Genomic DNA, 23,923 nt, shown 5'->3' on the forward strand with positions numbered 1-23,923 from the left:
GATAAAACAAAAGAATCAACAACAAATTTGATTTTTATTTCATTTATTTGATGATAAATACGTCACATCAACCCTCAGATGACAAGCAAAAAACGTCAGCCCTAGATGCCATGTTTAATGATACAACAGAGAAAACCAACATCAAACTACTATCTGTTGAATTCCTCCAATATGGCGGCCACAATATAACATACAACCAGAGAAGTGTTTTTCAAAGAATCAACAACAAATCTTCTGTTATTATTATTATTATTATTATTATTATTAATTCATTGGGGATAAATACGTCATGTCAACCCTAAGATGACAAGTAAAAAGCTTTAGACGTGTGGACGCCATGTTGGATAAAACGACAGAGAATTTAAAACCGACTATAAAATATTTATTGAATTCCTCCAACATGGCGGCTAAAGTATTACTTTCAACCAATAGTAAGACTTTAGCATTAGCAATAGAAAATAGGTTTTTGTTTCCCAGAGAAATTCGTTCCTCCCTCGCACTACGCCTCTCTTCCATTCATTGATTATACATCGTTTCAATGATTATTCTCACATTTGACTTCCTTTTTTTCTGTCTTCATTTTGATTTCATGAAATTTACTTTTAATTCCAACATTTCTCGGCAAATGAATATAAAAGCGCCATTAATCTATTCACGCTCAAAATAATAGTACTCTTAAGATAGTTTTCTTTTAAACCAATATATAAATCTACAAGATCGATTAGGAGACGTCTGTAAGAGCTAAAGTTAGATGTGATATTATGCGTTAGTTTAAACATACTCGCTTGAGGATCTTTTGTACGTACAAGGCGCTTTAAGTTGTACAAATGTACCAAATTCATAAAACGAATAGCAATTCAAATCGAAAAAATTGTATCACCTCAGAGCATTTCAATCAAGAACATACCCTGAAGCCATTTGAGTGTCCAAGAAAAGCCATTAAAATGTAACTCCAAGTTGATGTCCGTGGGAGCTTCTCAAATTAAACTGATATAGCCGTTAGAATTACTAAAGTGTTTGATCAATCAAGGCGTTAAATATTGTTGGTGAGAACCTTTAAGTGCTCTAACCGTAAACCCTTTTGTATGATGTTTGTAGGTTTGAAGGGAAAATACCTGATAATAATAGGTTCGTGATTTTGATTCTAGAGTTCGAGCCCGTTGACCAAATTGTTGTTTGTTTTCCAAAAATATCTGTCAACGCGAGTCATTTACAAGTGTGAACGAAATTTTTTGCTCTTTGAAACCATCGGCCGGCTTCGAAACAGGCCAAAATTTTGTCAAATATCAAAATATGTAACAGAATGAATGCAGTGAAAAACGTACGTAGAGGCATTTAAGTTACTAATAGCTGTTTGTCTTGCATCGAGATTGGAGTTTACCAAATTTTTAATAAGATTTGTACCGAGTTCAGAAACAATCTCTATCGGCAGATATAGTATTAAATTTTGATTGACATAAGCGGTTTGCGGTAGATTTTGCTATCTCAGTAGTGCGAATACAACGGGCCAAACAATTTTTGGCCGAACCAAAATTTGCTCATGCTTTTTGTCTCTCAGTGTTAATCCGATTTCCACGGTAAGGGAGTTTTCAGTGTAATTTGGTAATTCGTCGCACTTGTTTTGTCGGGTCATTGTTCGTGGGAGAGTTAGCGAAACCTGTAGGAGTGCCCGAGCAATTGGATAGAGAGATTTTCAAACCACCTGCCTCTGATCTGATACTAGAGGAAGATTCGACAAAATCTTGATTTGTCGGTCTCTTGTTATCTAGTATTTGGATTTGTGGCTGATAGGCATCGAGAGCGAAAGGATATTGACCTCAAATGCGATAAAAGCTGGTGTTATTGATTTCCAACGTTTTAACTTCCTTGTTTATCGGCTAATTTCTCCAAGGCCTTGGAGATTGTAGGATAATGCATAGAGGAAAATGTCAAGGAAGAATCAAACAACCAAACTTGTCGTAAACTACACAAATTCTACCGCCAAGATAGCTTTGAATCCGAATTTCCAAAGCCTTGCTTCCAAGCCAAGACCTCCGACGTACGAACCGGAATTTGAACGGAATTTAAACAACGACGATAGTAGCTGCTGGAACGTAAAAAATCCATGGTTGTTGAGGATAGTCGCAGTTTTTTCACTGGCCGCAACTATTGTGATTTTCGCGGCTCTACACACTAAACTCCAATCTTCATTCAATGAACTATCAATTGAAGTTCGACAACTAAAATTTATGGTCGCTAACTTTCCAGAACACATCAAAAAAAGGTACGGGGCCCACTTGTTCTTGTTTTTTGTTTTTTGTTTTTTTTTTGACATTGTTTTTGCAGCAAATGCAACCATTTAATGCATTGCGATTCCTCTTTTTTACAATCAAAACTTGCTTTGAACAAACATAGGAATCGTTGACGACATAATTTACTTGAAGAAAGAAAGAAGAAAAATTAAAATGCTGCTCGTACAAAAAGGAAAAGACTTTAACTTTTTGTTTCCTTTTGCTATTTTTTAAAGATTGCCGGAGTAGATAAATTTTGTATTTAATTGTAATATGTTTTGTATTAATAATACAATTCTTATTTTCAATTGATGCAAAAATCCTCCACAAAAACGTGCACTGTTTTCGTTATTATTATCATTTATTTATGTACTTAACGTAAATATCTTCCAGGTTTTGGTAGCTCTTCATAAACATGTTTTACAAGAATTGAAAACATGTCAACATATTAGCAAAATTCCTCATATTTTAAATTAATTTTCTTCGGGCTATTTCATGTTTTATAATAGTTTCGTATAAACAATAGACAAAACTCGACCGAAAAAAAAATCCTCTTAATTTTTGCGAATAAAATCCAGCAAACAGCTAAAATATTTAAACCCAAATTATGTTGCCATAACTATTCAAATTGTTCGTCATATATCGATGCGGCGTATTAGTGTTGTACTTTCTTTGTTCGATCAGTTCGTGGAAGATATTCCTTCTCGATCTATTTTGTGTTTTATTCATAACTTTTTCGCTGCTTTTTTTAGTTAGTGAGTTATACATTTCCCCCCGCATTTTTTATGTGAATTCCCCAATATAATAGTTTTTAAAATTTAAAAGCAATCGATATTTGAAGTTTTTAAGAAGATTTTGAAAAGAGTTCGAGTTCAAAGCGTATGCTATTCGACACTCAAATGGCTTCCTGTATTGCAGCACTGTGATTGGATGTGTTTTCTCGCCCTGTGATTGGTTCGTTAGAGAAGCCATTAATAAGTCGCGGTGCCGGTCATTCGCCTCGTACCAATTCAATTTGATGGGGATTCGTCGTCATCACCATCACCATCATCATTGATATTATAATTTTATATAATAGACATCTTAACACAGTTTTACTTTTCGCTTCACCTTTTTATTTACCTTCTGCAGTCTCCTTCTTTCGCTCAACAAAACGGACGACAGTGGAGGACAGCCATGTATGCATTTCAATATAACACCAGGTGAGATATTCAGTCCTGTTGTCATAGCTACCATTATCATGGATTTTGTTTTTGTCATGGATAATGTAGGCAACCTCTATGTAGCCAACCGTAGGCAACCGTCATACAAAGCAGACGGTATTGCTTGGTATCAATGAGCTGAATGAATCTCATGAATCTCATTACCAGCCTACAATGACAGGCAAACACTGCCCGTCATTTGCTATCAACCAGAGAGCATTCTATTGCTTGGTATCAATCAGCTGAATGAATCTCATTACCAGCCTACAATGACAGGCAAGCACTGCCCTTCATGTGCTATCAACCAGAGAGTATTCTATTGCTTGGTATCAATCAGCTGAATGAATCTCATTAATCTCATTACCAGCCTATAATGACAGGCAAACACTGCCCGTCATGTGCTATCAACCAGAGAGTATTCTATTGCTTGGTATCAATCAGCTGAATGAATCTCATGAATCTCAATACCAGCCTATAATGACAGGCAAACACTGCCCATCATGTGCTACTAAATAAATGTCATGAATATCATTACCAGCCTTTAAAACAACTCCCCATATGCATATTGAATATTTGTTAATTATTTCCAATTATCTATCGAAGGAATAGAGAATAATAAGGGAATAAAAGAACCGAAACAAGAGGCTTCGGGACGAGACAACCGAACGGCGTGCAGCAGCAGCAACGGTGAACAAGCTGAACAAAAAAAGGAACAAACAACAACTAACATAAAAATGAGCCGTAGAACTACAGTGTACACGCGGTGGGGAACAACACGATGTCGGACGAGCATCAAATCACACACTTTTCTTGTTTACTCAGGTAAAAGAAAGCTAAACTTTGATTTGATTATGCTTTTACTCTTATGTTAAAAAACTTTGAAATATTATTGAGGTCTTCGATCATCATATGGGCTGATTGAAGTCAGACAACTAAGAACAAATTAGAATTTAGCTTGCTAGATTTTGCGGAGGGAGGAAAACTAGAGAGCCTGGAGAAAAACTCTCGACTCAAGGGAGAGACGGAACAAACTCTACTATCATGTGTTGGAGAGTTCAGGAATCAATCTTGAGTCCCCAGAGATGAGATGAGAATAAAGTACTACCACTACACAACTCTTGCTTCCCGTCTAGATAGTGACGAGATCATTAGAAGGTGGTTGCCTGGAAACGGTGTTAGGAAACGTGTTGTTAAGAGACAAGGGAGAAAAGATAACGTTGCTATGTGACATTATGAATGATTGCTTAGAAACGCTGTTAGAAAAACGAGTTGCTAAGAGACAAGGGAGCTGATAGCGTTGCTAAGTGACAACAGGAACGCAGTGTTAGAAAACGAGTTGCTGAGAGACAGGGAAAAAGATAAAGTTGCTAAGTGACAACAATAAGAAGAGATGGTTGCTTAGAAACGCAGTGTTGCAAAACGAAAGGGGCAAAAAAGTTGTTAACTAGTGACGAGAATATCAGCCCTTATTGGTTGCTTAGAAACGCAATGTTAAAAAACAAAAGCAAACAAAGCAAATTTAGACATTGTACATGAGTTGCTGTTTGATCAGAGCTTTGTCTTCCTGTGTTTCACAGACAAATCCTTAGCTACTGTACACGTGTGTTTTTAATCCTAGGTCGTGTAACTGCATCTCCTTTTGCTTGTCTGAAAACCCATTTATTTGCATAATATGCTAATTATTATATGAAATTCCCGCCTAAAAAATTCTCAGCTTCTTTGTTTGTAATCGCAGGTCGTGTAGCTACGTCTCATTATACACACAAGGGAGGAGGATCCAACTACTTGTGCTTGCCTGAAAACCCATTTTACAGCAACATGGGGAACATCAGTGAAGACAAAAGTGCGCACCTTTATCCCGTCAAATACGGTGATATTATGGACATATTTAACAAAGCTCCGCCCAAGGTATTAAAATCGCATGCTCCAGAGATTCAAAAGAAAATGACCGCTTCATTTCACTTTATGGACGTTCCGTGCGCCGTATGTGGAGTAGACGGTGCGACCACGGTACTGATGATACCCGCTCGTAATGTCTGTCCATTTAGATGGGAGCGACAGTACCATGGTTATTTGATGTCCCAGAAACACGATTACGGGAAGTCTGAATTTATATGTGTTGATGTTGAAGCCGAAGGAATACCAAACACGCGCAACCCTAACGGAGATGCTTTTCTACATTTGACTGAATTCAAGTGCGGTTCATCGTCGTATAGAGGTTACCAACAGCACAAGGCTCTATCGTGTTCTGTCTGCACCACGTGATCAGAGCTACTTTTATTTCTGCGCAAACTGAATTTCGCGCTGCCCTGGGCTCAGGTCAAACGTTGAACTTCCCATGAGCCGAACTAATTGGAACAATGGATAACAAGGCGGTCTTCTTTGATGTCATTAGGTTCAGCTCATGTGAAGTTAGACGTTTGACATGAGCCTTATATTCTATTCTAATATATCATTCTAATATATTAATATTATTTTATATAAGAATATACATTAAAGCGAAATCAACATAGTTTCTGAAAATTCATTTAAATTTGTCCATGTTTAGTTTGGAACACACACAAAAAAACTTCTACTTTCTATCATTGATTGTAAAAACCTGCCTTATCTATATTTCTCCAAGTAAAATCTACCAGCAAAGCATAACAATGCCGTCCATCGAGTCCTAAAATTAATGAAATGAACGAAAAAAACGTTTTGCGCGATATTTTCGAGAATAATGAAGAGCAAAGAGTTTAAAATAAAGAACCCCATCCCTAGGAACAATTTTGTCCGAGCCTTTTGCGGTGTAAAATACAGCGAATTCGTTTTGATGTTGTTGTGTAGAGAGTTGCTTACCTCGTTGACATATTTCAACACATGCCGGCGATCAATGGGGAATCATATACGTTAAAAAGGCCCATACTGGGTCTGTGGGTGTGTGAGCCAGCATATTCCCAGATCAGGAGCCCATTCCTAGGGGTATCCATGTCCCATACTGGGTGTGTGAGCTAGCATATTCCCAGATCAGGAGCCAATTACTAGAAGCATCCATCTCCCATCCTGGGTCTATGAACCAGCATATTCCCAGACCAGGAGCCCATTACTAGAAGCATCCATGTCCCATACTGGGTCTGTGAGCCAACATATTCCCAGATCAGGAGCCCATTACTAGAAGCATCCACTTCCCATACTGGGTCTGTGAGCCAACATATTCCCAGATCATGAGCCCATTACTAGGAGCATCCATCTCCCATACTGGGTCTGTGAGCCAACATATTCCCAGATCAGGAGCCCATTACTAGGAGCATCCATCTCCCATACTGGGTCTGTGAGCCAACATATTCTCAGATCAGGAGCCCATTACTAGGAGCATCCATCTCCCATACTGGGTCTGTGAGTCAGCATATTCCCAGGTCAGGAATTACCCATCATTGTTACTGTTACTTGCCTTCATTTACACCACGTCTTACAATACTTCCCGTCTTACAGCCTTGCTACCATTATGTCTTCATATACACCATGTGTCTTACAATACCTCCTGTCTTGCAGCCTTGATACTTTTATTTGCTTTCATATACACCATGTCTTACAATACTTCCTATCTTACAGCCTTGTTACTATCGAAGTGAATCTTGATTTTATTTGTTATACATGTTCGTTCTGTTGAATATAAAAGCTTCACAAAAAATTTCCAACCTTTTCAGCGTAATCTTAAAACGCCAGGCCAAAAACTTTTAAAGAATTTTAAACCCCTAGCTTTCCAAACATAAGTTAAGCCTTTCTCGCAAACAAGTACCACAAAAATATACATCAGTGATATACAATATCTTGTTCTGACTTTTTTAGTTTCTTCTTAAGCACTGATACCCAGGCTCTTACCGTCAGCCAATGTCCGGGAGAACACTGGATCTGACCTTCGAAGTGCATGGCGGTTAGAACCCCGTGTGTATCGTCTGATGGCTTCTCTAACGTCACCATGACGTCATATTTTCGTAAAATAGGGGTAATTGTCAGTGATATAGTTTTAAAGAATATTTCATGGTTAAATAAAATGATCGTTGCGCGGAATTGTTTCTTAATATCCGCAAAATCAGCTGCAGGCTTTTCGATGGAAAATGTAGGGAGGGTCCACCTTTTGCGCTAGCTCTGATCACTCGGTGCAGACAGAACATGATAGGGCCTTGTGCTGTTGGTAACCTCTACACGACGGTGAACCGCACTTGAATTCAGTCAAATGTAGAAAAGCATCTCCGTTAGGGTTGCGCGTGTTTGGTATTCCTTCGGCTTCAACATCAACACATATAAATTCTGACTTCCCGTAATCGTGTTTCTGGGACATCAAATAACCATGGTACTGTCGGTCCCCAGTCCGTGGACAGACATTACGTGCGGGTATCATCAGTACCGACGTCGCACCGTCTACTCGACATACGGCGCACGGAACGTCCATAAAGTCAAATGAAGCGGTTAATCTTTTCTGGTCAGCTGGAGAAAAATTTTTTAATACGTTTGGCGAAAATTTGTAAAATGTGTTCATAACTTTGCCGTATTTAACAGGATAGAGGTGCGCACTTTGGTCTTCACTGATGTTCCCCTGGTTAGTGTATAATGCTCTTTCTGGCAAGCACAAGTAGTTGGATCCTCCTCCCTTGTGTGTATAATGAGATGCAGCTACACGACCTACGATTACAAACACAGAAGCTCAGAATAGACACCTTCACAGTTCCCTGCTGCATCTTGAAAGTTAGACGTGTCTTTGCATCGAACGTTTTTTAACACTTTGGACAATTATTCACGTCTTTATCATAACAAGCTCACCGTTCGCCTCCCTTGAATGCAAAGGCACGGCTATTCCTTTCAAGATGGCGTTGGGAACTGTGAAGTGGACTATTTGTCAGCGAAACACAGGTAACCCAACTAAGAATTTCGACTGCGAGAAGTCCCTTTATTTCCTTTCGTACTTCACTCCCGAGACCACTCCCCTGGGGATATTAGGGACTTTAAGAATAGCCCACTTCAGAGATACGCTTCGCTTGTCATGCTCAGTCATTCGTGACAAGAGAAAAGAATAACTTGAATTTAGCACTGAGCCTCCAACTGAAACCTTTTTACTTGACAAGCGAAGCGTATCTCGGAAGTGGGCTATTGCAAAGTCTATGAAGGCGACGTCAACCGGAAGTGTGAATAACTTCTCTTTGGGGTTCTGTTCATTGGAGATTTTGTTTAAAACATTGTCAGTAAAGTCAACTCATCCAAAAGAAAGACAGACAGACACCCGGACACTAAAGTGAAGTTATTTACACTTCCGGTTGACGTTACCGTCGTAGGTTTTGCAAATCTTAAAGTCCCTAGTAAACCAGTAACAAATATTCGATGTCATCTTCATACAGGAAACAATGATGCAAAGCAAAATTAAAAACTAAGCATCAGAGAGTATTCCTTTCTCAACAAAATTCCAATTCGATATGAGTTAGCTGTGCCCTTACTTCAATCAGTCCAAATGATGTTACTGCGTATCCGCCATAAAATTTAAAGCCTTTTTTAAAAGTATAAACTCAAGGAAATAATTAAAGTGCAAATGAACCCTTTGGCATTACTTTCAATACTGGTTCTGCATAAAGTAAATAGTTGATTGGTAAAATATTTCTTGATTTGAATGATGCGTCTCTAAGTTATGAAGGTTTATACTTCCAATATGTTAATGATGATGACGTCAGGTAAGGTATTTGAGTGTTTTTGTTGTAACTAGTAATACTAAATGCTGGCCATCTTGAAAATAAAAATTTTGAATAGCTTTCATGTAAACCATGAGTATAATAATGATGCTTTTTAAATACTGTATCTATGAACCAGTTCGATTTTGTATATTTAATTAAACCTTAATAGACGTCACACTCATTAGCATATTGGAAGTATAAACCTTCATAACTTAGAAACGCATCACTCAAATCAAGAAATATTTTACCATTCAACTATTTACTTCATGTAGAATCAATACTGAAAGTATTGTCGAAGGGTTCATTTGCATTTTAAAGCTGAGCTTTCTTCTACCTGAGTAAACAAGAGAAGTACGTGATTTGTTGCTCGTCCGACACTGCGTTCTTCCCCAGCGCGTGAACACTGTATTTCTACGACTGGTTTTTCTCTTAGTCGTTTGTTTCTTTCTTTGATCGGCTTGTTTACCGCTGCTGCTGCTTTTGCTGCTGTCACTTTGATTGTCCCGTCCCGAGGCCTCTTGTTTCGGGGTTTTCGGTTCTTTTGTTCCCATATTATTCTTTATTTTGTCTTTTGCTATAAGTAATGATAATAAGAAAAAAGATATTTCAAGATGGTCAGTTGTTTTGGAGGCTGGTAATGAGATTCATGCGATTCATTCAGCTGATTGATACCCAGCTGATAGAATACTCTCTGGTTGATAGCACATGACGGGCAGTGTTTGCCTGACATTGTAGGCTGGTAATGAGATTCATGAGATTCATTCAGCTGATTGATACCAAGCAATAGAATACTCTCTGGTTGATAGCACATGACGGGCAGTGTTTGCCTGTCTTTGTAGGCTGGTAATGAGATTCACGAGATTCATTCAGCTGATTGATATAAAATAATTGAATACTCTCTGGTTTATAGCACATGACGGGCAGTGTTTGCCTGTCATTGTAGGCTGGTAATGAGATTCATGAGATTCATTCAGGTGATTGATACCAAGCAATAGAATACTCTCTGGTTGATAGCACATGACGGGCAGAGTTACCCTGTCATTGTAGGCTGGTAATGAGATTCATGAGATTCATTCAGCTGATTGATAACAAGCAATAGAATACTCTCTGGTTGGGAGCACATGGCGTGCAGTGTTTGCCTGTCAACAGTACTCATGACAAAATGGTTGAATATCTTCCTGTTATTGGAGGTCGCCTACATCATTTTCCATGGCAACGGTAGCCATGACAACAGGATGGAATATCTCACCTGGTCTCATATCCAAATGTATACATCGTCGTCCTTCACTGTCGTTCGTTTTGTTGAGCGAAAGAAGACTGCATAAGATAAAAAAGACAAAGCCATATGAGTATTCTAGTAAGCTAGAAAAGAAGTAGAAATAAAATAGTGAGGCGAAAAGGAATATAGAAACGCCATTACGCAAGCAATTTGAACCCACGATGCTTAAACCGTTGAATAACCTCTTCCTATAAGTAAAACCCAAGTTATTTTTTAAACTTTATCAACAGCTTTTTCTTCGAGGGTTTTGTCTTGTTGAAGGTCTAAACTCGAATGCTTTTTTTTAAATAAAAGTTTGAAGAAAGGTCAAAAGGACCAGAAAGGGCTGTAAATTCGTTCATGTTAACTAAAGCCGCTACCAGCATAAAACAGAGGCACAAACAATTGACAATTCAGTGGAGTTTGAAGGCTTCAAAAGACTTCAAAGGCGTTCAAAATTTTCAAAACATTAAGCAGAAGAATATCTTCTTGGAAAACTCTATTCATAAACCTTATAAGCCTTGTCTGAAACTATCCTCTCCCCTCACTCTTCAAAATATGACACAAAGCTGTTAACAGCGAGGTCATGTTTTGTTAAATGTTTAGAAATGATTTCCTTTTACTAACCTCGCAAAAACGGTCGACAAAAAGCATCAATGTAATATTGATTCATAGCTTAATAATCTTTCTAGTAATACTAGGCTCTGTGGTAATGAGAAAAAAACTTTTTATATTGCATCAATGAAATTAAAACTAGGATGTCTCTTAATTCCATGAAAAGCTTTTTTATAATAATAGGCTGTGTAAAGTATAAAATTGGATTATCAAAAATGTAGATGGTTTAAAAGCAACATTAGTTACAGTTTTAATTTATTTTCTCCGAAAAAAAAAACCACACTTAAGAGATTTAATTATAAAGAATTTGTACATGACGAATTTCAGGCACCGCGACTCATAAATAGTTTTCCTAACAGGAACCAATCACAGAGCGAGTATACACGCATTATCCAATCACAGTGCTGCAATGCAGAAAGCCATTTGAGTTTCTATCTATGAGGAAGAACTTGAAGTACTATAGATTTTTTACTCGCTGGAACTCAGCAAAACAACAACAAAAAAAGCAAAACAACAACAAAAAAAGCAAAACAACGACAAAAAAGAACGCTATTAGTACCGTAGTTTTGTCTAACTTTTAAGAAATATTACAATGTAAACACTTTGATATTTCATAATATCATAGTTAATAAGGGGAATGCAATGACTCATTAACTTTAAAAGCAAAAAAAAAAAAAAGAAAGAAAGAAAGAAAGAAAAGAAAACTGTGAACGAAAACACAAAAGAAAATCTTAACATTACTAGTAAGAAATAAAATTAAAGTTTAAAACGCAGAAAAATAAAATTACTGTGGTATAAATATTCAGGTGGAATTTCGCAAAATTAAAAAGTTTTTTCTGTCTAGTTTGAGATGAATTTTCCATTATAGTTTAGAATCGTGTTTTTTAGAAATCTATTAAAAAAAAAAAAAAAAAAAGAAAAGAAAAGAAAAAACAACAACAAAAACACGAAGACAATTAATTTTAAAAATGAAGACACAAGTAGCTAAAACTAGTGTGAGCTGCGTTGGTGTTTCTAATGAGTCCGAAACGTCAGTAAGTTTTATCAACTTTTCACGGTGTATAATTTACCTTTTTATCATTACTAATTTTAAATATGACGATTTTTCTAACTTTTTTAAGTATTTTCAATTCTGATAAAAAGTGTTTATGAAGAGTTACCAAAACCTGGAAGATATTTACGTTAAGTACATAAATAAATGATAATAATAACGAAAACAGTGCACGTTTTTGTGGGAAGATTTTTGCATCAATTAAAAATAAGAATTATATTATTAATACAAAACATATTACAATCAAATACAAAATTTATCTACTCTGGCAATCTTTAAAAAATAGCAAAAGGAAACAAAAAGTTTACGTTTTTTCCTTTTCGTACGATTTTTTTTTTCTTTCTTTCTTCAAGAGTAAATTATGTCGTCAACGATTCCTGTGTTTGTTCAAAGCACGTTTTGATCGTAAAAATGACAGAGAGGAATCGCAATGCATTAAATGGTTGCATTTGCTGCAAAAACAATGTCAAAAAAAAAAAGAAAAAAAGAACAAGTGGGCCCCGTACCTCTTTTTGATGTGTTCTGGAAAGTTAGCGACCATAAATTTTAGTTGTCGAACTTCAATTGATAGTTCATTGAATGAAGATTGGAGTTTAGTGTGTAGAGCTGCGAAAATCACAATAGTTGCGGCCAGTGAAAAAACTGCGACTATCCTCAACAACCATGGATTTTTTACGTTCCAGCAGCTACTATCGTCGTTGTTTAAATTCCGTTCAAATTCCGGTTCGTACGTCGGAGGTCTTGGCTTGGAAGCAAGGCTTTGGAAATTCGAATTCAAAGCTATCTTGGCGGTAGAATTTGGGTAGTTTACGACAAGTTTGTTTGTTTGATTCTTCCTTGACATTTTCCTCTATGCATTATCCTACAATCTCCAAGGCCTTGGAGAAATTAGCCGATAAACAAGGAAGTTAAAACGTTGGAAATCAATAACACCAGCTTTTATCGCATTTGAGGTCAATATCCTTTCGCTCTCGATGCCTATCAGCCACAAATCCAAATACTAGATAACAAGAGACCGACAAATCAAGATTTTGTCGAGTCTTCCTCTAGTATCAGATCAGAGGCAGGTGGTTTGAAAATCTCTCTATCCAATTGCTTGGGCACTCCTAGAGGTTTCGCTAACTCTCCCACGAAGAATGGCCCTGTAATCGTGGCAAAACAAGCGCGATGAATGACAAAATCACATTTTATATTCCTTTACCGTGGAAATCGGATTAACGTTGAGAAAGAGACACCTAAGTGTCGGTTTTAATAATCGAACGCCTTCAAACTCAAGAATTCAAATCACGAACCTATTATTATCAGGTATTTTCCCTTCAAACCTACAAACATCATACAAAAGGGTTTACGGTTAGAGCACTTAAAGGTTCTCACCAACAATTTTAACGCCTTGATTGATCAAACACTTTAGTAATTCTAACGGCTATATCAGTTTAATTTGAGAAGCTCCCACGGACATCAACTTGGAGTTACATTTTAATGGCTTTTCTTGGACACTCAAATGGCTTCAGGGTATGTTCTTGATTGAAATGCTCTGAGGTGATACAATTTTTTCGATTTGAATTGCTATTCGTTTTATGAATTTGGTACATTTGTACAACTTAAAGCGCCTTTTACGTACAAAAGATCCTCAAGCGAGTATGTTTAAACTAACGCATAATATCACATCTAACTTTAGCTCTTACAGACGTCTCCTAATCGATCTTGTAGATTTATATATTGGTTTAAAAGAAAACTATCTTAAGAGTACTATTATTTTGAGCGTGAATAGATTAATGGCGCTTTTATATTCATTTGCCGAGAAATGTTGGAATTAAAAGTAAATTTCATGAAATCAAAATGAAGACAGAAAAAAAGGAAGTCAAATGTGAGAATAATCATTGAAACGATGTATAATCAATGAATGGAAGAGAGGCGTAGTGCGAGGGAGGAACGAATTTCTCTGGGAAACAAAAACCTATTTTCTATTGCTAATGCTAAAGTCTTACTATTGGTTGAAAGTAATACTTTAGCCGCCATGTTGGAGGAATTCAATAAATATTTTATCGTCGGTTTTAAATTCTCTGTCGTTTTATCCAACATGGCTATTTCTACGACATGAAACCAGAAAACAAGAGATCAAAACAACTTCCAAGATTCTACAAGCCATTAAAGTGCTACTATGACGAAAATCGCTCAAACTTGGATTCAGCTGAAACTTCCTAAGAATACTCTTTAAAGGTCCAATAATCACTGTATGAAGTGTTTTCTCGATATTCAGGACGAAAGTATGATATTTTTACGATTATTTTTTGGAGTCTGTGACGTCATACACTCAACATCAAACATCGCTACATATATTTCTTTGTCAATAAATCCTTAATTTATTTTATTCCTATGAAGCCCAAAGGGTGGCTTATGTGCTTATTTCACATTACTTGTGACTATAATTTATATTTTGGGGTGTTTGGGTATTTCTTTCTCCCTTTACTACTGATATTTAGATCATAAACTACAAAGAAATGTATGGAGCGATGTTCGATGTTGAGTGTATGACGTCACAGACTCCAAAAAATAATCTTAAAAATATCATACTTTCGTACTGAATATCGAGAAAACACTTCATACAGTGATTATTGGACCTTTAAAGAGCATTCTTAGGAAGTTTCAGCTGAATCCAAGTTTGAGCGATTTTCGTCATAGTAGCGCTTTAAAAACGCTGCTATTACCGGAAGTGACGTCTATTGATAGCAACATATACGAGGTATTGACTAAAATCCCTTTTGGTCACCCTGTGGTTGAGTCACATAGCTACTTTCCCTCCCCTCCCCCATGACAAAGACGCAACTTTGTTAGAAAAATCAAACACAAAACAGGATGCATCTGAAATAGATTAATGATGGCGGAAGAAAAACATCTGCTGATAAATGCTTGAGGAAACAGCTTAGGTTCACGTGTCGCGTACTCACAGATACGATACGTGCTGATATGAGCACTTTATACCGCTTATCTTCTTCAGAGCAGACTTATGCAGTCAGTGTTAGGTTTGCTTGTAAAAATCGACAAAGGACACAGCGTTTTAGAAAGATTGACCGCCTTATGCAGGTCGAGTCAGAAAAGACTGTTAACTACGAGGGTTGATCGCTTTATACAGGTGCAAAAAATAGAAAGATTTTTTAAGTCAATGAAAACAACCTATGGACGCACTATGAGAGATGTCCGCTTCAACCAGACAGGTCTAATGGAATAGGCAGTGACCGCACTGCGAGGTTTGACCGCTTTGCACAGGTCGATTAAAATAGATAGAGGTTGTTTTACGAAGGGGTGAATGCCGCTTGATTTTTTATCTAATGAAAATGTCTTGGATAAAATCGAAACACGACTTGCTTAATGACATATGCATACTATCTGTTTACACAGACCTGAGTCACAATCTATTAATATATGTTGAACTATGCTCCAAGGTATAGAATGTAATAACCACCGCAGTGTCAAAGCAAAACCAATCTGCTTCCAGATATTTGTATAATTATTAGAGCGTTTTCTCAAGAATGCGTGCGCATCCAACTTGACGGGCCACAAAATTTAAAAACGCAAATTCGGTAAATTTAAGAAGACAGTTTTAAATTTAAAGAGGAGGATAGTCGATTTTATGAATTCTTATCGATTTTTGTTTTCTTTTTTTTTTCCCCCCATAGCGATTCCATGTTCTGGTATCGTGGCCCGCCAAGTTCATTAAATTTGAATGCGCACGCAACCTTGAGAAAATGGTCTATTCGACCTTACGTCATCACATCCCACGCTACCCCATCCTTTAGGCAAGACGTTAATAAAACAAAAACGTAAATAAAACAAAAATGAAATACTATATTTCATAATTATCTTGAGTAGACGACTTCAAACAGTACAGAAAATAGTAGAGCAAATATCATTGAAATACAATAAATGGAAAAGATTTATGAACTTTAAATATATTAAGTAGAAAACTGACAAAAAGGTTTTACTAAAATATTCGCAGAAATTACTGATAAAGGATGATGCAAAATAAATAAAGAGAAAAATTTTTACTCAAAAAATTACTCTTAATAAAAGACAAAATTACGGAAATATATACATATATATGTCTTAATTTTTATACTTATATTAATCATAAAATATTTTCTCAAAAAAATACATTCTTTTGCATCTTCCTGTTTTACAATTTGAAAAATAATATTTATTGTACTTCTAACAACAATTTCTAACGGATTTCATTCAGTTAGAAAATTCCATCTTGTATTTTAAAAAATTCTAGGAATTTTTTCATCCCAAACGTAATGATTTTTTTCCATTTCCTAGCATATTAGTTTTCTATTAACGAAAAGTCCCACTAAAAAAAAAATGAATTGTTTTGGTACATAGTTTTTGATTTATTTACTTCGTTTCGTTTATATCATTTTTTAACGAGTAAACGTATTTGTTACGTAAAATTACATTCAAAATATTGAAGATTTCAAACTTCAATTTTACTTCCGACTTCATTTAGCAAGAAAAACGAAAAGATTAGAAACTGCGGGAGCCAATGTAATAATATCCTGAACTAGATTGAAGGCCATATTTTCCATCAACATTAGTTAATCTCTCTAATGAACGTAGTTTTACTAAAAGGTTTTTAAGCTGGATTCAATATAGATAAACATGATAAAGACGAGGTGTTAAAAAGAACTATGATTTTGACGATAAGTTGTTTAGTTTTTGCAAATAACCTCTTTTCTATTATTTTTTCCGTTCGGCTCTTATTTATATGCGGCTTATTTTTTACTAACAAAGTAGATTTACCAATAAAGAGGTGAATTTTTTCGTCCGGGGATGAGTTCTTCAAAATGCTGAAAATCATTCTGAGCTGACTGCGAAATGATCCTTGCGATTCTATATGTCTCCCGAAAACTAGTGTTCAATGGCTCGTCGATCAAGACTGATTTCTCGAGCACGCAAAAAAGTTTTACATTCAAATTTTCTCGCCCTTAAAAGTCTAAGCTCCCGTCTTGAGCTTCGATTATATAAAGGTTCCATTTTACTAAATGTTTTAGAACCATTTTCTAAAGTTTCAAAGTTCTAAGTTCGGTTCAAAACTGTCGAAAGATTTTTCGAGATTTTTCGAACACTGGCAATAGTCTCTCAACTCGCACAAAAATTATGTAAAGCTTTTTCCTAAGTAAAAATAACGTCTCAAAAACGATGTTAACACTATTCAATCCCCATTAGAATCATATAGAATTTTCCTCTCTTACAGTGCAATGTTGTGTTTTTTTTAATAGCCCGAGCTACGCAGGCTATTTTTATTATTTTTTTAAAAGCTTTATTAAAAGATTCAAATAAAAAAGGGCAAGCGTAACGTTAGATGGAGCAATTTGCGACTGCTATTTTTACTTCGTTGAAGAACGAGTTCAAGCTGCTCAAGGGTTTTTTTGCTTATTAAATATAATGAGGTCAAACAGTATATATTTTAGGCCTAATGAGGTGACCGTGTCTTTAAATACTTTCACATACACTACAGATAAGAAATACTCGCGGTATTGGGGGATTCCAGCAAACATTTTTATATAAATCTAGTCTACAGAATGATTGGGTAACTGTTTTGCCATCTTTTTTGCATTGCTTGGTAGAATCCAATACTGGGCCCAGCTGTACAAAGGGTGGATAGCGTTATCCAGTGAATGAATTTATTGGACAACACCATCGACTTATCCCATGAATAAGGATTTATCCGCCGGATAGCGCTATACACCCTTCGTACAACCGGGCCCTGATCTAAGAATAGTAAACACCAATATGATTATCATTTCCACAAAACAAATTATCGCTGAACTGAGGAAATTTTAGTAGAATATAAATAAAGAGAGATATAGATCTATACGACAGACAGAGAACATGCCATATTGATGGGTTGTAAGCATTCCCAAGAGAGTTAAAAGACAAAAACATGGCGGCCATTGTGGTACCGTTAACAATGGATGCTAATGAGAAATCTTTTGTTAAATGGTACCAACATGGCCGTGATGGCGTAACGTGCAATAGAAGAATATCCGTGAAAAAGTTAACTAACAAAATTCTACAAATGCCGAGTGCAAAGTTTTGTAGGTCTACGGTCTACTGAGGTCTACTGAACTTACTAATTTGTGCAAATTTGTGCAATTCCTTACAAAGCCCTTCACGAATATATATGGTATGAACTCGACTGGAATCTGTAGAGGAAAATGTCGAGAAGTAGGCCGCGCGGACATTTGCACTAATAAATCACGTGAGTCTTCCCCTAAGCCAATCAGCTGAGTCATAATGAACCTTAGAAACGGAACGACCACCTCGAATTTAGTAGGAAGGGAAAGTTTCAGTTCACAATGTTAAATAGAGGAGAAATGGCATTAACATAAAATCAAATAGTTAATTTTGGTTTGCAAGATGTCAAAAACCTGCTGTTCAGTTCGAAGATCCAGTTATAAAAAAAAAACAATTGTTGAGTCTAAAGGGACTCGAAGCAGCACTTGTCCAACCTATTCATCCGTTGACCGCTCACGTCTCGATAGCTCGTAACGCTCTTGTTTAATTAATAGTTAGATAAGAAACAACGATAAGAAACCGCTAAAGATTAAAGGCGCCATTAAACATGACAAAGTTCTAGATTTATAGACCTCCTCGGCTCGGCGTAATGTTGTCCCATTTCAGACCACGTATCATTCCCTTGAGAATAATATTCTTTGTTTGAGTTGTATCCATATTCATGTTTCTTCTCATGCGCAAACCTTAAACAAAGAAATGATACTCTAGGGAATGACACGTGGTCTGAAATGGGAAAACATTACGTCAGAGCCGAGGGGGTCTATTAACCACGTGAGGATGAGAGAAATTAGATGGTTGAGCTGAGGTAAATAAACTGGTAAGAAAATTGTGCAAATGTTCATCTGAAATTATAACATAGTGACCTATCAAAGATACTGTTTTCACATTTCAGACCACGTGTCATTCCCTTTAAGTATTATTACTTTGTTTACTATTCCATCCCGAGGGAAACTGTTTTGTTCTTAGATTACAGAACCTTATTTCCTCAATAGAACCCTTACATGCGACGTCCAAGCAACTCAATTTGAAGGACCAAAATAAATGAATATTGAATCTCCCGAGAATTGGAAACCTATTGTTATGTCCTTCAAATTGAACTGCATTCCGACGTGCTGCAAAGGGTCTATAGAGTCACGTGACGACAGCCATGGCATGCATTGAAGCGAGACGAACGGTGAGCTTGCATTGATAAAGACATCCGTGAATAATTGCTCAAGCTGTTAAAAAAGGTCTCTATCATTGCAAGCTCACCGTTCGTCTCGCTTCGATACAAAGGCACGGCTACCTTTCAAGATGGCGCAGGGAACTTTGAATGGGACTATTGATGTACGGAACCAACAAATATTTAAAATCTGCAGAGAATTCGCTGCATTTACTTTAAGGGAAAATGCCATAGAGACCAACACGAGCGGCTAAGATTCGACTAACCAAAATCTCTTCAAAGCTGATAATAAGGTGTCATACTTGGCACTCAATACGGACAAATATTTACAAAAGACTTAACCTTCTCAGCATGGCACTTCTTAATAAGGCCGTTCACGTTAACCTGATGTAAACCATGTAATTTTAATATGCCCAGTTGTTATGACACTTGGCGATAGCAAACGAGTATAACGCTCTTAGCCGTGAGCTGCAAAAGTCATGGCTTTATTTTTATCCGCTGCTGTCTGGCAGAGATCAATGAAGTTTCTATGTCGACAGAGGTGCCCAAATTTTTGGTTGCTTTACGAAAATCGCTACGTAAAGACAACACAGCAGAAGCTACGGGTAGCATCTACAACTCATTACTTTCCTAATATATTTTAAACATATCTGCAATCCTGACATCGTTTTAATAAGATTTTCGGCTATTTTCGACACTATTTTAAAACATCTTGGCAATCGTTTGAGAGTCTGCTATCCATAATGTGCGTATGGAATCGCGTCGTTCACTGAAATGAAACTTCCAAATCTGTATGTGACGTCAAAGCAGCTCAATTTGGAGGGCAAAACGAAAGAATTTCAATCTCATGAGAATTGGACACCTATTGTTATGTCCTCCAAATTGAGCTGCATTTCGACGTGCTGCAAAGGGTCTATTGTCGATGTCATATAACACTGTTAGCGGTTAAACGTCCAATTGACGTGCAAATGTTGCACAAGTATGGTGAACTGACCACCATCAGATTGAAGTATATAATTCTGCTAGGCAAGATACGACAATGATATTTTATCACGTAATTACGGGCCTCACAGGACAGAAGAACAATAGCAGGAAAGAGCATGTTAATATTAGTAAAATTATTAAGTTTGAAGGATTTAAGTTGAATACTGTAGTTGCGAAGATATAGATTTTCAAAAATCGAAATTTGGCATGGAAACATTCGAGAGACATTCGTTGCCTATACAGCAAAGGTTTTCTTACAAAATTCACACTTTCAAAAAGCATATCTTTGCGAGTTTTGAACATATTTTCTACAAACTTCAGTTTGTACAAACTTAAGTTGGAAGGATTTAAGTTGAAAAGTTGCGAAGATATAGATTTTCAAAAATTTGGCATGGAAACATTCGAGAGACATTCATTGCCTCCAGCAAAGGTTTTCTTACAAAATTCACACTTTTCAAAAATCATATCTTTGCGAGTTTTGAACATATTTTTACACAGTTTTTACACAGTTTTACTAATATGAACATGCTTTTTCCAGCCATGGTGTTCTCCTGTCCTGTTCTGTTTAATTTCAAAATACCTGATAACAGTTCATTCAGTCCAACTTTTTCGAAACCTGGTTTTTGGTCGACCATTAAAAACTATAAAGTTGGAAGAGGAAATATCTCCTCAAAGAAATACTTTGTAGGAATAAAGATAATTTGTTTGTTATGTAAGAAATTTAAAAAGTTTAGAGAAAGAAGAATATTTAGGAAAGAAACTTATGTGATATTGCAGTCAATTAAAAAAGGCATACATCTACTGAAAAGATATCAATGGAATTTCGTATAATTCTAATGAGGGCCTCTTCTTCAACTGAATAGGACTTTTGGACGATGGCGTCATTGACCTCTACGACAAGACTCCCTTGCACACTTTCTTTTGTTCAGTTAATTAGCACCAATTGTCTTACTATTCTCATGAGGGAATACAAATTTAAATAAGAAAGAAATTTCGCGAAGCATCTTGGTAGTGGGAGTCAAATGATGACATCGTGCAAACGTCCTATTCACATGGAATAAGCCTGAAGCGAGATGACGTTTTACCCCCAACTCTATACCATAATAGTTTTTAAAATTCTTTCATATTAAAATTTTTGATTCCTTAGAGAATACAGGAACAATAGTCATAATTAAAGAGCAAAAGCAGTGTGAAAAGGATTATGGTCTAGAGACGGGGTAAAACGTCATCTCGCTTCAGGCTTATTGGAACAATTTTAATGGATAGAGGTAAAACGGGACAATCCTTAGAGTGCAACCTCATAATCTAAAATCCCTTGAGATATAAATAACAATGGAACAGCCGCCATGTTCGTTGATCTAACCAGAAAAGCTGACGTAACATGCACCCCAAAAAATTGAATGAATGTTACAACCACTTTTGAATACAAATGCCCAGAAACTTTAACCGGTTTCCCGCATTTTCGAACGAACCCTTTGCATGAGAGCGTTGTTCTCATATAGCTTGAACTTTGTATCGACAATTAACACGAAGATTCCATCCTAGACGTCCGCAAGGACTAGCGCAAGAAAGGTGCAATACGACCATCACTATTACATAGTGTCTAAAACTGTCATACCGTTAACGTTTCACCATTGCTGTCGTAGATAAGAAAAACTACATACAGGAAAAAAAGAGATAACTAGCTAAAAACTAGTGTGAGCTGCGTCGGTGTTTCTAATGAAAAAGTAATGATAAAAGGGTAAATTATACACCGTGAAAAGATGAAAAAACGTACTGACGTTTTGGACGCTAGTCCTTCGTCTGAGTAAAAAAGGAAATATTTGAAAGCTAAGCTAGGCTTCGTTGAGATATATGTACGTTTTTAACATAGTCGTATATCGTGCGAAGTCTACTGGATTTTTGTCAAAAAATTCATGCCCTACAAGGCAGAGTTTTTCCCTCTGCGGTAAAAAAAATTATCGATTTTAATAACTAAGCTCACCTATATTTGAGCGGTATCATCCGTTTACAAAGATCAAGTACAACATGGTACATTGTACGAAGTCTTCTATGTCATTTGTTTACGAGTTACCGACTGTCCTTTATAACTATCAATACGATTCAGCGACAATATAGGGAATAAATCAAAAATACATTCCTATGACTGAGATAACTAGAATGGCAGTAGTTTGAGTGGCAATGTTTTAGGGCAAACATAGGTTATGTTGAATAATCCCATTAGTAATCGCATTAAGGGTGGTTTTTTTTTTTCTAAAAAAATTCCAAATATAAACTTGTTGTTTGGGGTAATCCATATAATAATCAGACAAAGTATCACTTTCAAATTCCGGAAATTTTTAAGGCTTATTAATAATAAATGTATGCCAAACGTGGGGGCTGACTGGCTCAACCGTGACTCATCGCCGGACGAGAGCATAAAGATTAGAACTAATGGCGAAAGTAGAGTACTTTAGAGTAGATATGTTTTTGTTTATACAACAAATACACAGGTTATGTAAGGGAAATGATCAAGGTCACTCACCGTTTCTCTAGGGATTTCATCTTTCTTTTTAAATATCGTATCTCATTTCGACTTCTCCTCGTCGCTTGTCGTCCTGCTCTTCCATGCGTTGAGCGTACAACACGTTCAACTATCCCTCGCGTTCGTCCCTTGTCTTTCAGCAATCCAACGACAGTATGTTCGAGAGTTTCCAATGTGGATTCAACACGGTGTAATCTTTCATTAGCCCGTGAGAGTTCAGCTAAGACTTTGGCGCTACATTGATCTCTGTTTAGAACCACAACGATTTGGCATGCAAGATACAGAGCTGTAGTAACGCACAAGATTGTTTTGCTTATCTCACCATGATGTGTGCCGGCAAGAAGAGCTAAGAATCTCGTAAAATAGAGCTTTAATTGACCCAATACTTTCATAGTAACTTGGAAACGCAGTCACTGATCAAATCCTCGATTCTGCACCAGATTTACCAAGTGATTCAGAAAAGCTTACGCCAAGGAAGGTTATCTGTTGAAACTCTGTGTAATTACCGTCGTAAACCAGCATTTTCCTTTTCTGGGCTTGATTTTGACCAACAATTTTCGACTTGAATTGAAATTCTTCTTGTTTACGCCATAACTTGTGACCAAGGACATCGCTTTAATTACCGTTCCGCGCGCGTAAAAAAATTCGAGGTCAAGAAATCCTAGCCAAAAATGTAATTCGAGTAGGATCAGAACTAGGCCAGTAGTTTACCTACCTAACTGCATATGTCATCGACCTTGTTCTCGTGTGTAAATCGGCCACAAGGATGGCACGCAAGGTCCTCTAAAGGCAATGATAGCAAATTGAGCTAATGATCGACTCGGAAAAGATCGTGGGTTCAGTCGTAAAACAGAACAATCGTTTTCTCGAGTATGGTTAAGACCAACGTCCTTGAACGCGACTTTATAGAAATCTTGCGGCTTGTAACAGAAGGCACAGAGACTTATGACTGAGTTATCCAACACCCAGAAAAGACAAGAAAAGATTTGGACATTTTGAATGAGTTAGGAAGCAACCTTGAAGGAATGATTCATGCCATATGCAAATTTGCTCAGGTAAACCGCCCTTTTGAGGTCATGTTTA

The 23,923-nt window shown here is 36.7% G+C and overlaps 2 protein-coding genes across 3 annotated transcripts; one reads left to right on the plus strand and one right to left on the minus strand.

The window, feature by feature from the left end:
- Window positions 1–1,512: 1,512 nt before the first annotated feature.
- Window positions 1,513–6,240, plus strand: LOC116297384 (uncharacterized). Its single transcript, XM_089037336.1, has 4 exons — window positions 1,513–2,263; window positions 3,402–3,472; window positions 4,076–4,294; window positions 5,208–6,240. Exons 1-4 carry the CDS (start codon window positions 1,926–1,928, stop codon window positions 5,735–5,737), a joined length of 1,158 nt encoding a protein of 385 aa, XP_088893462.1. The 5' UTR covers window positions 1,513–1,925; the 3' UTR covers window positions 5,738–6,240.
- Window positions 6,241–6,997: 757 nt separating this feature from the next.
- On the minus strand, window positions 6,998–23,559 carry LOC116297394 (uncharacterized). 2 transcript variants are annotated; one of them, XM_031705613.2, is made up of 4 exons: window positions 22,841–23,559; window positions 10,421–10,488; window positions 9,506–9,745; window positions 6,998–8,134 (listed from the first exon to the last, which is right to left on the minus strand). In XM_031705613.2, the coding sequence occupies exons 1-4, from the start codon at window positions 23,230–23,232 to the stop codon at window positions 7,605–7,607; spliced, it is 1,230 nt and encodes a 409-aa protein (XP_031561473.1). In that variant the 5' UTR covers window positions 23,233–23,559; the 3' UTR covers window positions 6,998–7,604. The 2 variants fall into 2 exon arrangements, with proteins under 2 accessions (XP_031561473.1, XP_088894522.1); XM_089038396.1 differs by lacking the exon at window positions 22,841–23,559 and adding an exon at window positions 12,602–13,122.
- Between the last annotated feature and the right edge of the window lie 364 nt (window positions 23,560–23,923).

Source organism: Actinia tenebrosa, unplaced genomic scaffold, assembly GCF_029948245.1.
Source record: "Actinia tenebrosa isolate PJP-AT-01 unplaced genomic scaffold, QUT_ActTen_1.0 PGA_scaffold5__44_contigs__length_20552954, whole genome shotgun sequence".
Lineage (NCBI taxonomy): Eukaryota > Metazoa > Cnidaria > Anthozoa > Actiniaria > Actiniidae > Actinia > Actinia tenebrosa.